The sequence below is a fragment of the Enhydra lutris genome, unplaced genomic scaffold, assembly GCF_002288905.1.
Source record: "Enhydra lutris kenyoni isolate GAN:26980312 unplaced genomic scaffold, ASM228890v2 scaffoldscaffold13, whole genome shotgun sequence".
NCBI lineage: Eukaryota > Metazoa > Chordata > Mammalia > Carnivora > Mustelidae > Enhydra > Enhydra lutris.
The window spans coordinates 12817984-12835367 of record NW_019154097.1 but is presented as its reverse complement, the minus strand read 5'-3'; the positions used below and the strand labels follow the sequence as shown (position 1 = coordinate 12835367).

The following is a 17384-nucleotide window of genomic DNA, read 5'->3' as shown; positions in this document are numbered from 1 at the left end:
GCTTAGTTAAGGCAGGGGTCCTGTTACTAAAGGGTTTATGGGTTCCTGTTACTAAAGCAGGGTGGGGGTTTCTGGAACCAAAGCAGGGTGGGGCTTCCTGTTACTAAAGCAGGGTGGGGGTCTCTGGAGCCAAAGCAGGGTGGGGGTTCTTGTTACTAAAGCAGTGTGGGGGTCCTTAGAACTAAAGTAAAGTAGGGGAAAGTTCAGCCCTTGGGCACAGGGGTCTCAGATGGCTGTACTTGTGCTAAGGCTAAACCTGAGGTGGGATGTCCTTAATTTTTCTCGGCCTCCACAGAATAATGGCCATAGCAGTGCACCAGGGCTTACCCATTTGTTTACTGAGTTAGCAGCTGTGATGGATCTTTCGGTAACAAATATGATTAAACCTGTTAATCAGCTTTTTAGTTTCTTCTTTTAGAGTTATCTTTGGAGAGTTCTTTGTTCTTTTGCTTCAGTGAGGACTAGTTCTTTAAGATGGCGTGGTAGTAATTCCAGGATCCCCTTTGCTTTGTGGACTTACTGTTGTCTGGATTTTGTTTCTTTTTCTTTTAACTTATAATTTTAGGGCAGGGTACATGGAAATTAAACCTTTGGGATTTGTATCTATAAAACGTGTTTTATTCTACCAGCCCTCTTGATTTATATTTTGGGTGGGTACAAAATTCTGCATTGGAAATAACTTTTCCTTATATTTTGAAGGCAGAGCTCCATTGTCTTATACCTTCTAGTAAGAAATTCATGCCATTTTGATTCCTAATTCTTTGTCGTGACTTGCTTGTTTCTGTCAGTCTCTTTGGAACCTTTTATGTTTTTCTCTATGTTCCTAGTGTTCTGAAATTTCACGGTAATGTGCCATGGAGTAGATGTTTTTTGCATATGGTGTTCCTCATTCAGGGTAACCTCATAATGGGGGTACTCTTCAAACCTGAAAATTTTTTGTTTCTTGGATTTTTACATTCTTCATCTTTGGAACTTTTGTTATTCAAACATTGTACCTCCACTTGATCTTCTAATTTTATTCTTTCTACTACTTTATATTTCTACTTTTTTGGTTTATGGTTTTGGGGATAAAGTACCACAATTTTATCTTTTCACTTATTTTAAACTTAAACTTTTACAGTATTTATTTCCAAAAAGCTCCTTTTTTTAATGCCTTCCCCAGATTATTTATTTCTCTCTCTCCCTTTTTAATCAGAATTAATATCCTCTTTTTGTTTCATGGGTTCATAATTTGTCTCAGAGGACATTAATTACAGATGTTTATTTTTTAGTTATTGTTGTGGGTCTTCTTCCTGAGTTCAAGTTTTATTATTACTTTTTTTGTCATTTGATTTGTTTTTAGCCATGATACTAGTATGCTAGTGTTTTTCCTAAAATAGTTTTGTATCTGTAATCCTTGGTAATAAACTCATATTTTGCAGTGAGACAAAAATTTTTTGAAAGCTTTTTGAGTATGGGTGTGACCTGTCAAATGGTGGGCTTCACTCTAGGGTTTTTGTAGGTTATCTGTTTATTTCATTGAGGAGGAAAACTCCCATTTGTTTTCACCCATAAGTCATTTTTTTAAAGTTTAGTCAGTTACCCCAAGTGAGGAAATCCTTCCAGATTCCTGTCTGAGTTATAAGCCTTACTGCCAGTTTTCTGTGACTGAGGAGGGAAAAAAGCTAGGTATCTCACTGTTGGTAAGTAGTCATTCACTTAATTTGTTTATGACTAGTTCTGACCCCTTCAGCTGTATCTCGAACTTCTGAATGTGGTTCACCTTTTTAAGACTATATTAAATAGGACCTGCTAAACTGTTGTAACAAATAGATACCAAATGTATAACGTCTCAGACACAACAGGATTTTATTTCTTGTTCCTTAAGAATCTAAAATGGGTTTTCCTCATTGGCAGGCAGCTCTTCCATCCAGAGTGAGTTACGGATCCAGACTTCTACCTAATGGTTTTACCATCCGTGGACACCCTGTCATCAACTTCATCTAACCAGCAGAAGATGAAAATACTTAACAAATCACTATCTGTGATTCACTATCTGTGATTCATTATCACTGAAAAATTCATGGCTATAACTTAAAGAGGGAAATTATTGGTTAAGTGCTGCTCGGTGCTTTAAGACAATCTCCTGTTCATGCACAGGTTTTTATCATCCTCAGAACCCTGTGAGTTCAACTTTATCTCCAAGTGAGGAGTGGGAAGTTTTGAGAGTATTACATTTCTTAGGTTCACTGCTGCTAAGTGGCACATTTGGGGTCTAAAGCCAGATTATAAAGCCAGTTCATTTTACCATTTATTTTAAAAATATGAGTGGTAGAATATAGCCTCTAAGAACTGTTTAAAAACATGAAACATTTTTATGTGACCTTTTGTTTTGAAACAAATCCTTGTATTGCCTAGACGATACACAATGTATGTTGAAAATTATCATTGTATATCCTTGTATATCCTAAACTTTGGGCATAGTTGAAAACTAGGTAACTCTGGAATATTAAAATAGGCTAATGTGATATAGACCAACTGCATAGTTATTTTAGATTGAGTGGACTAAGGTTGCCTATCTAACATGAAACATGTATCATATACGCCCAAAAGTAGGTGTAATATGTCAGTATACTTTAAAGAATAATACATTGAATGCCTATTACCCTGCCACCAAGAAAGAAATAAAATATTGTCAGTAATTTAGAAGCCCAAAATGTGTTCCTTTCAGGTCACAATTTCCTCCCTTACAACACCTTCCCCGACCTCTTTGCCTGAAGCAGCCATGACCCAGAATTTTGTGTTGATCATTGCATTCATTTTCTTTAAAATTCAACTACATTGTGTATAACTCTAAATTTCATTGGTTTGCCTATTTTCGAACTTTCTAAAAACAGACACTTTTGTCATTCTGTTAGTTGATTCTTAGATTTGACATAAAGTTTTTGAAATCATGCATTTTGATGAAGTCAGTAATTAATACATATCTCTGCTATATGTTGTTCCATTGTCTGGATATATATTTGTACATTTGATATTATGAACAAAGATGTTTTGAGTTTTTTTAATAGATTGCTCCTGTTTCCATATGAAGAATTTCTCTATGGCAGGGATTTTTTTTTTAATATTTTATTTTATTTTATTTTTTATGAACATATAATATATTTTTATGGCAGGGATTTTTAACCTTTTTTATGCAATGGCATAAATGGCCATTGCACCCTTGGGAAGTCTTTCCTTTAAAAATATTTTATTACTTGAGAGAGCAGAAGATTGAGAGGGAGAGAGAGAGAGACCGTGCGTGCGTGTGGACATGCACACACGAGTGGGAGAGGAGGAGAGAAGGGGCAGAAGGAGAGCGAGAAGCAGTTTCCCGACTAAGCGTGGATCCAACATGGCCTCGATCCCTGGGCCCTGAGATCATGACCTGAGCTGAAGGCAGATGCTTAACCAACTGACCCACCCAGTCTCCCCAACCCTTTGGAAATCTTGTAGGCCTATGGAACTGTAGGGACTGAGGTCAGGTCACTTCAAGATGGGGCCACATTGACGTAAAGATTATTTTGAGCTGAAGGCAATCAGGACCCTGCAGGCTCAAAAGAAACTTTTGCCCTTCTCTTAAGTACATAGAAAAATCCAAAGATCTTTGCCAGCATAAGGGTTATTACCAGAGATAAATTTTATCTGAGTTGACCCATCTGTATGGAAGGACAAACATCTGATTACCAAATGTCTGCTCTTCTTACTGCCCTATTAATTGCATTCTTTTCCTGTGAAGTTCTAGAGCCCTACACATTTCTCTTCAGTTCAGGATGACATATATACCTCATTTTGCCTCTTCAGAATTTCCATATCTATTTGGATTCATACATATGCTATTAGATTTAGTTTTCTCCTGTTATTCTGTCTCTTGTCAATATGATTCTTAGTACACCTAGAAGAACCCTTGGAGAGGAGAGGAATTCTTGCTCCCTTATACAACCCTAATGTTTCACATGCTTCGCAAATACACAGGTTTGCAAAGAAAACATATACAGCTAAAATGATCAAAATATGAAAGTAAATTCTTTTAAAGTTTATTTATTTATGTAATATCTACACCCAACATGGGGCTCAAACTCACAACCCCAAGATCTAGTCACATACTTTTCTTTTTTTTTTTTAAATTTTTTATTTTTTCAGCATAACAGTATTCATTATTTTTGCACCACACCCAGTGCTCCATGCACTCCGTGCCCTCTACAATACCCACCATCTGGATCCCCCAACCTCCCACCCTCTGCCCCTTCAAAACCCTCAGATTGTTTCACATACTTTTCTAACTGAGCCAGCCAGGTGCTCCTGAGAATAAATTATTGATACAGAATCATTGGATTTGACAGCTATCGTAATGTAAATAGTGATGAGCATAAAAGAAATTTGTGTATGTTTGTAACACTTCTGGATGTAACTTGACAATATCTATGATATTTATTGGTCACAAAGTCATTGGTCCTATTAACAATACTGTTTTTTGTTGCCTACATTCATACTTAAAGGAAATGCTTATTTTCAGTTAGAAGTTGGTGACAGTTGTTAAAAAACAAAATTCAACCGAGTAAATTTTGAAGATCTAATTGCCTTTATTAAATGATTCATGATGGGGGATCTGGCTGGCTCATCAGTTAAGCAGCCAACTCTGGATTTTGGCTCATGTCCTGGTTTCAGGGTTCTGGAATGGAGCCCCACATTGGGCTCCACACTCAGCAGGGAGTCTGCTTGAAGATTCTCTCCCTCCCTCACCGTCTGCCTCTTCTTCTGCTTGCACCTGCTCTCTCTTAAATAAATCAGTTTTTAAAAAGATTCATGAATTGGGCAGCATCTCCCACTAGTAAGTGGAGGGATGCTCTGAAGAGGAGTACAAGAAGGAAGGTTTTTATAGGGATGAGGGTGGGGCAAGAGAATTATAAACAAAGGAAGAGGAAGGATTGTTCAAGGGAAGGTCCCTTTCTCTTGGTGGGGGTGGTGGAAGAGCGGGGATTCTTATGCAGATTACCTCATCTTTAGGGGCTTGGAGAGGGCCACATGACAGTCTTAGTGGCACCTATCTGAAAATTCCTGACTGACCAGTTAAGATTATATTTCTGGGAAAGGTTGATATTGCAATTAGATATTAAGTCCTAGTTTACTGACTTGGGGCCTTAACTGAACTGATGCCATTTTGGGCCTGCGTTTTTAATTAGTTTTTTTTTTTTTTTAACACAATAGAGATGTAATTTTTTTCCCATCTAAGTTACCAGACCCTCTGTATTGTACCATAGAAACCTTGGGGATCTGTGTACTGGAAGCACTGTGTTAGAGTATGTAGCTAGGAATGGAATTGCTGGGTCATAAGATACGTACCATATTCATCTCTACTAAACAATGACAAACATCTTACAAATTCATGCCCTTACTCATAGTGTATGGGGTTTTTCTGACCAATTTGTCCATTTGGTCTGATGAGTATGAAGATGCATTTTTACACCTTACATAAGAAATAGGTATCAAGTAAAGGCTGGAGGAAATTATACGTGTGCAAAGGCAATAATCCACTTGATGGTGTTCCTACATCGTTTTGTCCAAAGGTCCAGCTCATGCAGCTCTGCAGAAGGAAGCAGGAGAGATCCATCCAGTGCTGTCTGAACTGGGTAGGAAGGAGGGCAGTAGCTCTACGTGTAAACTTTAGATGCCTGTATTTTGGTGACATCCTTGGCTAAGTACCTTCATGCAATATTCTAAGGGCCACTAGATGGTGGTATAGACTACTTTTCCTTCATTAAAGCAGGAACTAGCCTGTGCTATTTTTACTGTAATTTTTGAGTTCCTTTAATTTAAGCTATAGTCATTTAGTGTGGAGTTACCTCACAGTTCCCTTTTTTGGTGTGTGCATGATACAGGATTATTTACCAGAAGAGAAACATTTCAGTAAAGGATGTTGACAAATTCAAGTTTAAAATTTGAAGATGTGAAGATGTAATTGGCTTTATTCAACAAGTCATGAATTGGGCAGCATCTCTTGAGTAAATAGCTATGTGAAGAGTTGTGCAAAATGGAATAGGCAGAAGGAGGGTGGGGCAAGGAGGTTATTAGCAAAAGAAAAGACAGGATTGTTTCAGTTTTCATTCAGTGTTTCTTAAGTTTTCTACTCATGTTAGTGAATATTTTTGTTAAGCACCTGTTGTGTGTTGAGCATTGAGTCTTCTTCAGCTTGTCAACATGTCTTGATATTTCTCTACCAGCCTCCTAGTTGCTAGTCTTCTTGGAATTAGTAGTAGGAAAGATTTGTGTGTAACTCAGTATTAAATATAGTATGATTTTATTTGAAGTTATTTGTATTTAAATTGTTTTTATTAGTAAAACACATGAACATATGTGTTTAATATATATTATTATATCCCTTTTTAGATATCTTGTATTAATTGGCTTTTTGTTTTGCATTTAAAAGTGAATTCTAGTGCCAGTTTATTTAAAATGTTTAAACATTTTAAGTTTCTCATTAATAAATATAATTATTTCTTGAAATAGTCTTTGCAGGTCTATTGCTTTGAGTAATTTCTGTGCCTTCCAGCTGGTGTTGGAGAGAGATGTTATGGGAGAAGTATTTTTGTAACTTTTGCTACTTATTTTAGATTGCTACTAAATATGTTGGTTTTTTCCCTGCATATAAAATGAGACACTTTCTAGCTTAAAACAGTCATGCACTTAGTTTGTGATATATTTTTTTCATGAAGTTCCTCTTTCAAATGATCCGTTATCCACTGTTCTCCAGTATATTTCTTTTCACTTCTACAAGCTGCCATAGATACCTACTGAGTAATTAATTCATTTTAATGTATTTTAGCTTTACTTGACCATCATTATTTTTAACAGCATCTTTATAATTTTTTTCATGTATATATGAGAAATAATTTACATTTCTCTGATTTCTTGTGAATTCAGCATCTTTCCATAATTTCGTAGGTCATATTGTTTTCATTTTTCGAGATCTCACTTTATTACTGTTGCCCAATTTTCTATTGTATTGTTCAACTTTATATTACTGATTTGAAGTCTTGCTGGAGAAGCCTGGAAAAGAAGAGCAAGGCGATATCAAAACAGCCTCAGATAATAGGTGACCTTCGGTGTTGGTTTCCTGTAGAATCCAGAGAAACAGACCTGCTCAGCAGGATGGACGGCAAAGGCTCCTACCAGGTGAAGGGCTGGAAGCTCACACAGCAGCAGTTTGTGGCCCTTCTGTGGAAGAGGCTGCTGATTGCCAGACGGAGTCAGAAGGGATTCTTTGCTCAGGTGACAAAGTGCTGCTCTAGGCCAGCAACTCTGGCTTCACGGGTGGGCTGCGGGCTCCCTGACCAGTGAAGGCAGGAGAAGGTCATGGGTATGGGGTGGATGCTGGAGCCAGACTTTTCATCTTTCAATCCCAGTCCTGCTTCCTGACACTCATGCATCTGTGGTCAAGTTACTTCTCTGTGCCTCCTTGTCCTCATCTTTAGAAATGAAGATAATGTGCCTATGACGTAGGGCTGTTATGAGGATTCAAATGAGTAAGTGCTTAGAGTGGGCCTGGCATTAAGTAGTGCTGTGTGTGTGTGCACATTTGTGTGAGTTTTATGGTAGAAGACAGCGTAACAAAGACAGATGTAACTGTCCCTCAGAAAAATATACTGCTTAAAATATAAATAATTAGAAATTGTACCGGTCACACAAGCATGCTTAAAGATGATCTTGAGAAGAACATGTACTACCAGCGGGCCTCTGGTGGAGAGAATGGTACACATCTTGGAAGCTGAGCAGCTGGGAACACCTGGCTGGCTCCTGGCGAACACCAACCACCTGCTTCCCTTTTTCATTGTCTCCCCTGCCTCAGAGAAAGCCTGCTGTTAAGGTAATCCCTTTAAGTGCGCTTGCTCAACTACTAATTCCTTGCTGGTTGACCAGGCACACCCTACTCTTCTTGTTTTCCCGTAAGACTTATGATCAACATATGACTCAAATTCCTTCTTGTTTACCTACAAGACCTATGGCTACTGTATAACCTTCTTTGTTGGTTGTTACCTTGTATCTAATAAATACAGGACTCAGGAGTTTTTCTGGACTGAGGAGTTTTTCCAGCCACAGTCCTTTCAGTTGTTGTCCCCTGCTCACTCTCTGTTACAGCTGACGTGTTTGTGCCTCCTTCTCCTGTGTGCCATCAGGAAGCAGCAGACAGAGTTTAGAAAAATTGGCTGGGCAAATTCAGTTTTCATAACCTGAGACACACTTGACATATAAACTTTTTGGAAACGTGACTTTTCTCTAAGTTGATGTTTAACTGCAAATTGATAGAAAGGTAGCCAGACAGGTCAGAAGAAAATGGGAAAACAGAAAAGACTCATTACACTGCTGCCTATGTGTTGGTGTTTCCATGCTAAGGCACTTGGTGAGTAGGGATAAAATTATCCTGCTGTATAAAATCGAGAAGTACAGAGAAAGCATCTGCAGAAATTCTTCCCTGCAGACTATGTGGGTAATGTAGAGTATGAGTTTGGAGCACAGAGACCTGGGTTTGAATTCTGGTTCTGCCACTTACTGGCCGTGTGACCTTGGGCAAGTTACTTAGTCTCTCGGAGATCGATTACTTTGCTTTTTGATTGGTGATAGGGTTGTAACAATAATGAAATGAGATAATTGTCATATAGTATTTTCTCAGAAAGAAGGATTTCGGTAATGACGCTTTTTGAAGCCATTCCATGGTGACAGCGGTTGCTGTTCCCTTTCAGAGTGTGGGATCTGACAGGGTCCGTTGGTCTTGGTCTGTAGATTACAAGTGAGATTACTGAGGCCACAGCGGGAGTGACTTCCTGTGGATACATTTGTGGCAGACACAGAACCAGGCTTTGTGTCTTCTGGCTCCTGGTGCAGGGCTGGTTCTGTCGGCCTTTCTCTGAGTTGAGCTGGGCTCATGGCCCATCGTGTTCTTTCTTGGGTCTTCAGAGGGAAGAGGGTAGGACCCAGTGTTCTGAGTCCCGCTGACATGTGACCACCATTTTCTCTGTAAAGTTTTGAGCTTCATGTCTCTGCTGGGTGGCCACAGCCTCTGGCTTTGTGCTGTCAGCCTCCAGAAATGCGCTGGAGGGAGGAGGTTTTGGTTTCAGGATCTGCTGCTTCCCACCTGCCATGAATACCTTGGTGGCGCTTTGTTCTGGGTCCTGTGGCACTCACTTGCATGCTGCCTGGTTTGGGAAGCTGGCTGGACTGTTAGGGGCTTGTGCCAGGCCCCTTTCTCTGACATTTGCCCTTGTTTTTTGTTTTTTTTCTTTGCCATTTCCTTTCCTCCTCTCTCCCCTGGTTGTAGATCATCCTGCCAGCTGTGTTTGTCTGCATTGCCCTGGTGTTCAGCTTGATCGTGCCCCCCTTTGGCAAGTACCCCAGCCTGGAACTTCAGCCTTGGATGTACAACGAACAGTACACATTTGTCAGGTACGTGTTTGCTTTCTGTGCCCCAGGAGAGAAGAGAGCTCAGGCAGACACGAAGTGTTGACACTGCTGAGGGCCAAGGGGAGGTGGACTCAAGAATCGCACGGTGGAATAGATTTTATCAGCTGTTCTAAAGCCCTGACACAAACTAATATCGTATGCAAAGAATGGCAGCGATTAAACCTGAAATGATAGTCCTCTGTTGTCATGTTTGAACTTTATTCCTCTTTATACTGGTATTGCCAGGTACAGTTATATGTATTTTAAGAAAATAATATGCCCTTCTAAAATCTATGATTAAGTTATTAATGTATTTGGATATTTATAGCTATGTTAATTTTGTGGTTGTGTTAAAGTATTTGTATACACTGTACCTCCAGGAAGTTAATGCTTTGTTTTCTCCACAATGCAATTCTTGCACTTTTTATCTGTTAAGTTTTAGATATTAGCTAGTATTTGTTCTTTAGACAAAAATACCCCTTACTTATAACAAACAATCCGACACTTCAAACAAAAGGTTATAGGAATTTCGTAATCTTGTCAGGCAGAATTTTGTTTTTTCATATCTGTAGGATTTATAAATCTTTGGGTGGGGAAAAACTTGTCAGTGATATCAACTCAAGGAAATTTGAGATGTCCAGGTTGCTTGGTTTAATGGTTAAGGGTCCAACTCTTGATTTTGGCTCAGGTCATGATGTCAGAGTTATGAGATCAAGCCCTGTGTCAGGGTCTGGGCTCAGTGGTCTGCTTGAGATTCTCTCTCTCCTTCTCCCTGTGCTCCTTCTCTCCACACTCACAATCTCTGTCTTTCTCTAAAACAAGTAAATGTTTAAAAAAAGAACAAGGAAGCTTTCTTTTAAAACAGTTATACTTTATGTATGTAGTATACTACATATAGTGTATACACATTGTATACACATAAAGTATACATATAGTATGTAGTATGTATAGTATATATATACACATATAGTATTTATACTATATTTATTAGTGTGTGTGTATGTGTATATATAGCATAGTGTGTGTATGTATATGTGTGTATACATATATAGTATATATACTATAGTTTAGTGTGTGTGTGTGTTTGTGTGTTATGGCTCAGATTTACTTTATTCTTTCTTTTCCAGGCTCACCTTGTGTTGCTCATGGCTGTAGACCATGGGTTTATCTCATGTTTATAATCTGTGCTCATTATTGTTTGTATTTTTTAGTTGTTCATGCAGATAAAATCTGCCTGACCTTTGTAGAAAGTCCTGGTTGTCAGTGCCTCAGTGGATAATTGTGAAAGTACTTTTGAAATATTGATCCTTACTAAGTTTGTGAAAGTAGTCCATGCCCAGAGGGGGCCTTAAACTCATGACCCTGAGATGAAGACTTAAGTAAGATCAGGAATCCAACGCTTAACTGACTGAGCCACCTAGTTGCCCCTGAAAGTCCTTTTGAAGTACAGATCCTTAATAAGTTTCTTTACTTAACATTAAAATACATATGTAAATGTGTATTATGTATGTGTGTTTGTACAGATATATGTGCACACATACACCCAACTTACACGTATTTATATAGTCCCCATTCTAGATTGCTGGTTATCGTCCTGATATCAAATGTATGGCTAGTGTCTAAGGTACTTATAGGTGAGACTGTGTTTTACTCATCTTTGTGTTAAGAACCTAACACTCAGGAGGTGTTTAATAAAGTGTTTACTTTGAAAAACTTTACCTCCTAGTTCCCATTTTTTTTTTTAAGATTTTATTTATTTGACAGAGAGCTTACAAGTAGGCAGAGAGGCAGGGAGAAAGGGGAAAGCAGGCTCCCCACTGAGCAGAGAGCCTGATGTGGGGCTCGATCCCAGGACCCTGAGATCATGACCTGAGCCAAAGGCAGAGGCTCAACCCACTGAGCCATCCAGGCACCCCCCCCCAGTTCCTGTTTTTAATGAATTACTGAACTGGCTGCTTCTTATGTACCCACAGTGATGACACTCCTGAGAATGTGGGCACCCAGGAACTCTTGAATGTCCTCAGGAAAGATGCTGGCTTTAGGATCCAACATATAGAAGGAAAACAAATCCTCTGAGTGCTGTTTTAGACCCTCCTTTACTGGCTTCTTGTCATTGTCACTTGGTTTCCTTTCTAATATTGCATTTATCAGCTGCATGACACACTGTTGACTACCATCATTTGCCATTTGAATCATTTTGTTTATTTTTAAAAAGCTAATAAAGTAACCTAATCAGAACATCTAGAAACGAACATTTGGAGGATGTTCTAAAATCTTGCAAAATGAATCATTATAGCTGTTTTTTTGTTTTTGTTTTTTTTTTTTTTTACTGCGATAGCACATTAATATTTAATTTAAGAGCACTTTATACTTACGGGTCAGATGCTTTCCACTAAATCTTGTACCTAAGTTTTGCAATGGGCTGCTCCATTATATATAATTTTTGGTTTTGCTTATAAGCCTTTTCACTTTGACAACCTGAAAACATGATATATTCACTTTTTATGAAAATGCATAGTTTATTCTTTTAACATGTATTTTTTGTGACCTTTTCTTTAAAATCCTTTTTTAAGGCACTGTATCAACAAATTTGGTGAATGTTCATACCCCTCAAGGTGTCTGAAGGGGAGGCCAAAGGGATCACTGATAAAGACAATGACAAGAGATAAAGAGCTTATGAGAGCCCAGTGCTGGTAGAGGTGGGTTCAGTTGTCCAGGGTAGAAAGACAAAAGAGGCATGACCCTGAATCGAATGCTATAGCTTTGATGAAGAGCACTATTGATGTGTATTGGAGGCAGTCTGAAGACAAGATCTCTGTGCTGACAAACTCACTGAAATTCGGATTTGAAGTTTTTCAAAAAGTGGTATAATTAAGGGAGATTTGAGTAGGACACCTACCAGTGGCTCTTAACTTTATCTCAGCCAATCATCTTTTGGAGGTTTTAGAGTATGAGCTTCGGGAGAGCACCATGTCTTACTTTGACTTTTCCATCAAGTTACAGTGCCTTAGAGAGAACTAGAGAGCAGTGCACAGATCTGTTCCTTTGATGTTTTTAGTACACAGAAGAATAACATAAAGAGTGTGGCTATGCATTGTAGAATCTTGGAACTGGAAGGGATATTAGAAATGACATGTTTCAACATGTCATTTTGTACTTTTATTTTACTGGTGGAGAAGATAAGACCCAAGAGGGCAAGTGTGTTGGTGATGGTCCACAGTGATTCGGAGCTCGCGTCAGGCATATAGGCCTCGTGATCTTTGTGGACAACCTAGCGCTTCATGTACTGAGCACCCTCACTGCGTCCCCTCCAAACCCCAATTCTGTACTCATTTTAAAACATAAAGCAAATCTTGCCATTCTGCGCCAGATTCACAGCACATTGAGCATAACATGCAGACTCCTTCCCAGGCCCATGTCATCTGGCACCTGCTTCGCTCCACCCGTCATCTCCCATCATTCTCCCTCCTACCTCATCCCGTCCCATCTCAGTGCCTTCCTGCTGTTCCTCAAACATGGAAATTCTTTTCTTTTGAGGGACTTTGTAGTTATACCTTCTATTGCCTTTGCCTGTAGTGTTTTCTCTCCCCAAATCTTTCCCTGGCTGCTGCTTTCTGATCATTCATGCCTCGGAAGAAGTATCACCCTCCTAGGAAGAAGTAATCTGTCTTCCCCTGATTCACTGTTCTCTTATTTTGCCTTATTTTTGGCTAAGTGACATTTGCTTTCTGCCAAATTCCTCTAAGGAGGTAGGGACTTTGTCTTGTTCACCCCAGACTCTCAAATATGCAGAACACTGTCTGGTACATAGTACATGCTCAATGAATACTTACTGAGTGAACACTAGGGCAAGAGACCAAATGCTGGCAGATTGGATTGACTGGAGTTTGGTACATGAGCGTTTAGGGCCTCTTTGTGTTCCTTCATCCTTAACTGTAAAGTGAGTTTGCAACTTACAGGTCTGTGGGGAGAGCAAACAAATGGTGAGGGCACAGATGCCTGTTTGTGGTTGTTATTGATTGGTCTGTGCTCCTGAGGCTCCAGGAAAGTCCAGGTCCTCTCAGGTGATGCTACCTTTGATGTCCTCCCTTTGCAGAAACATGCCCTGCTCTGTGGGGGAAGAGGAGTGGACCACCGCTCCGGTCCCCCAGACCATCATGGACCTCTTCCAAAATGGGAACTGGACGATGGAGAACCCCTCACCCACCTGCCAGTGTAGCAGTGACAAAATCAAGAAGATGCTGCCGGTGTGTCCCCTGGGGGCAGGGGGGCTGCCTCCTCCACAGGTGAGTCGCTCTCCGTGTGACTGAGCAGATGGCAGTGCAGGCGGGCTGGGAGCTTCTGCTGGGGAGGAAGGAATGGCTGAGCTATCCTGTCAGGGGGTTGTCTTTCAGTCTTGAGCTTAATTCTTATCGGAGAGAATAGCATGTGGGTTTTGAGGGGAAGGGACTTGGTCCACAAGTTCCTATACCTTAGTGTAACTTGTTTCTCTATTTTGAAAAGTCAGCCTGGCTTACTTACTTGTTTGAGTTAAAACCAGATCTCAGCACTCTGGATCCTTGGGCTGTGGAAGGCACAGTCTGGTTTCTCCCACTGAGGTAATGTGACACAGCATCTTGTGACTGACCCGGCTCCATCCCTGCTTGTGCCACAGATGAGCTGGTGACCCCAGACAGGCCGCTCAGCCCCTGGGCCTGTTTCCTCACCTCTGAATTAGGGAGGCAGGCCCATGAGACTTCTGTGGGTCTTAAAACTCTGACATTCTCTGAGACTGTGAGTGTGGGGAGCAGTTCTGAGCCTTTTTCTGAGAACAGTTTTAGGAAGAGGCTTGCTTGTGGGCTCCCTCTGTTGCTTTATCAGCATCTAGGTTGCAGGGTGAGGACAAGCAATTGTAAATGGGTGTGAAAACTTAAGTCCTGGTTACTTCTCTTTAAAGTTAAGGGTGAATCTATTCATCATTATAACTCCAGTGAACCAAAGTAGTCTCCGGGTGTAGGTAGTGATACTGCTTCCTGAGAGCCTTGGTGACTGTAACAAGTCATGTTCCACTGTCTATTGTTGAATAGCTCAGGATAATTTCCTGGGGGACATCTTGGCTTGGCATAAGTGAATGGCCAATGGTGAGGGCAGAATGGACTAGACCTTGGTGTTTGGCTGATGGCTGCACCTTGGCTCTGTGGCAGGGTCTGGTCACACTGTGATCCACTTTCTAGGGACATGTGTCACTGTTATCCATTTTGTTTTCTGCTCCAGTTGTGCTACCTAAAGACACATGTGCTTTCTTTAAATTTGCAGAGTTCTAGTTCAGTCATGTTATGAAATAAGGTGATTTTTAAATTGGTTTTATTCAAAGTATGAGTCTCCTGTCCTAGTTATACTTTTCTTCCAAATCAGGTTCCCAGAGAGTTGTGTGGATTCCAAGACACTTTTTCAGTTTTCACTTTTTACATGGACCAAAGACGGATTGAAGAAATGGTATTAAAACTACCTATTTTCCTTGTTTTTTTCAACCCATTTCTTCCTTTGTGCTTTGAAGGATCAGGTGGGACTAAGAAGAAGAGGAGGAATCCTTGAAGTCTTTTCATACCTCCTGGAAAATGAGATACCTTATACGGCTGCCTCAAAGCTTAGCTCTGTCACTGTTTCCTACTTTTCCTCCTTTGTCTTTTCCCCAAGAGCTGGTACCCATAGAACTCTGAACAGTGCAAAGTGGGACCCCTAAAGTGGCCCTTCTGCTAGGAAAGCACCATAGCTTTCTATCCAGCCCTCTCTAGCTTACTGTGGTCAGTGTCCTTCACTGTTTTGGCTCCCCAACTGCCTGCTTGAGACCTGTGTTCAGGCCTGAGCTACCAAAGTCAGAGGAGCATCAGAGACAAATAACCATTCTTTCCTCAGTGTCCATAATCAGGCTCAGGTCTCTTCTCTTTCCTACTGGAGCTTCTCTTAGCAACCTGGGCAGGAACTGTTAGAGTCAAAAGTTTGCCAGAATCCATTAGAGGTGGCTGTGATGTAACTTTCACAGATTCTAACTTTGAATTTTCTTTGAAGAAGAAATATCTAAATGAAACATGTAAATATTCATGTGGAGTCTGCTGCTGAGTGGTGGTATTTTCCACACTGTCTACATTTTATATCAGGTTGTTATATAGGTTTGGTGGGTTTTGCCTGGGTGCCAGTAATTCTCAGTCACTTCCTCTGAGTCAAAAGATTCCAGTAAGCAAGTAAAGAAACACTTGAAGTTGGCCAGCGTACTTTATCTAACCCAAGACTTGTCAGGAAGGTGGGCCCCGAGTTGCTGGTATGTGGGAATTATTGTAGGTCACTCAGATCATAAAGCAGCTTATTTACAAAGCCATCACTAGTATTTAGTAATCTTGTGGCAGCCAGGACTGAGCTACTCTATTTAATATTTCAAAGTGTGTATCTTGTATATGGAGCATAGCAGTTATTCTTTCTCTTCTACACAGTATCAATATAGGTCGTTAGGAATTTTATAAAAGAGCCTTTGTGGGATGCCTGAGTGGTTTAGTCAGTTAAGCATCAGTCTTCGGCTCAGGTCACGATCCCAGGGTCCTGGGATTGAGCCCCACGTGGGGCTCCCTGCTCAGTTGGGAGGCATTTCTCCTTCTCCCCCTCCTCCATTTGTGCTCTTTCTCTCTGTCTCAAATAAATAAAAAAATCTTAAAAAAGAAGAGACCCTTTGTAATGGGCTTATAGGATCATTCTTATAACCAGAGTCTTAGAATTTCTTTTTTTTCTTTTAGAACTTCTGTGTCTAGTAGATTGATATACTATATACTATTGTTTTAAGTTTATCTATAGCTGGAAGAATTTCAGTAGTTTCACATTAATATTTCTGTACTTACTAAGTTTTTAAGCCATATTTTATGTGTGAGAAGTTACAACCTGCAGCTCTTATAAGGTCAGGAACAGTGGACCAGAGTGAATGCCATTTGGCCACTCTCAGGCCAAGCAGGGGGAGCAGCAGAGGGAGAAGAAGAGGGAGGAGCAGACTTTCCACTGAGCAGGGAGCCTGATGTGGGGCTGGGTCCCAGGGTCCCAGGATCATGACCTGAGGTGAAGGCAGATGCTTAATCCAGTGAGCCATGCAGGTGCCCCAGTACTGGACTTTTTAACCCAGTGAGATGTTATGCATTTGTTTTTCAGATTTTTGACTTGAAAATAATCATGTTTAAACTCTGAGTAAAAGAAATGTATTTATTTATTGAACAGATGTTTCTCCCTGGGCTATTCATCAGGTGTGTGTGTGTGTGTGTGTGTGTGTGTGTGTGTGTATGTGTCCTCCTTGATTGTGTTCTCAGCTGCATCAGTGACTCTTCAGATCTTCACTGACTTTCTCTCTGCAGGAGGAGCATGTCATGGACATCCTTGTGTCCATCTGTGTCATCTTTGAGATGTTCTTCGTCTCAGCCATCTCTGTTGTGTTCCTGATCCAGGAGTGGGTCCGTGAGGTAGAGCACCTGCAGTTCATCAGCAGAGTGTAGACTGTCACATACAGGCTCTCCAGTTTTGTGTGGGACATGGTAAGAACACCCACCTGCTGCTGCTTTCTAAATCTCCGTGTCAGGGCTATGGATTGGATGAAAGAGCCCCTGTCTCTTCTAAGTGTTCTAGCTAATCTAAACATGAATGAAAAAGGGAAAGGCAGAAGCAGCTGTACGTTTTCATGACACAGAGCTGATCTTATGCCAGAGAGAATATCTGTTTACACCAACTGCAAATAACACTACTGTCACCTAATTTGCTAAGTGACAACTTTTAAAGAAACACGGAGGTAGAAGACTCTTAGTCAAAACTCAAAACCTCTCTGATAGGTTTTTACCTCCAGAGTTAGGATTTTGTTTGCCTCACTAGGAAATGTATCTGTCTTTCTTGAGGACCAGGTAAGTGAGAGGTGAGTATGCTTCCTG

At 40.4% G+C, this 17384-nt stretch overlaps 1 protein-coding gene across 1 annotated transcript; it reads left to right on the top strand.

Annotated features, from left to right (window-relative positions):
* Positions 1 to 7167: 7167 nt before the first annotated feature.
* LOC111146189 (ATP-binding cassette sub-family A member 1-like) lies at positions 7168 to 16929 on the top strand. The gene is made up of 5 exons (XM_022501626.1): positions 7168 to 7287; positions 9332 to 9456; positions 13550 to 13739; positions 16821 to 16870; positions 16911 to 16929. Exons 1-5 carry the CDS (start codon positions 7168 to 7170, stop codon positions 16927 to 16929), a joined length of 504 nt encoding a protein of 167 aa, XP_022357334.1.
* Positions 16930 to 17384: the final 455 nt, after the last annotated feature.

Excerpts from the sequence above, each read along its gene's own strand:
- LOC111146189 (XM_022501626.1), top strand. The coding sequence starts at position 7,168 with ATGGACGGCAAAGGCTCCTACCAGGTGAAGGGCTGGAAGCTCACACAG. Across the intron at positions 7,288-9,331 it reads AGAAGGGATTCTTTGCTCAG|ATCATCCTGCCAGCTGTGTT; the intron begins GTGACAAAGTGC and ends CCCTGGTTGTAG. Across the intron at positions 13,740-16,820 it reads GGGGGCTGCCTCCTCCACAG|GAGGAGCATGTCATGGACAT; the intron begins GTGAGTCGCTCT and ends TTCTCTCTGCAG.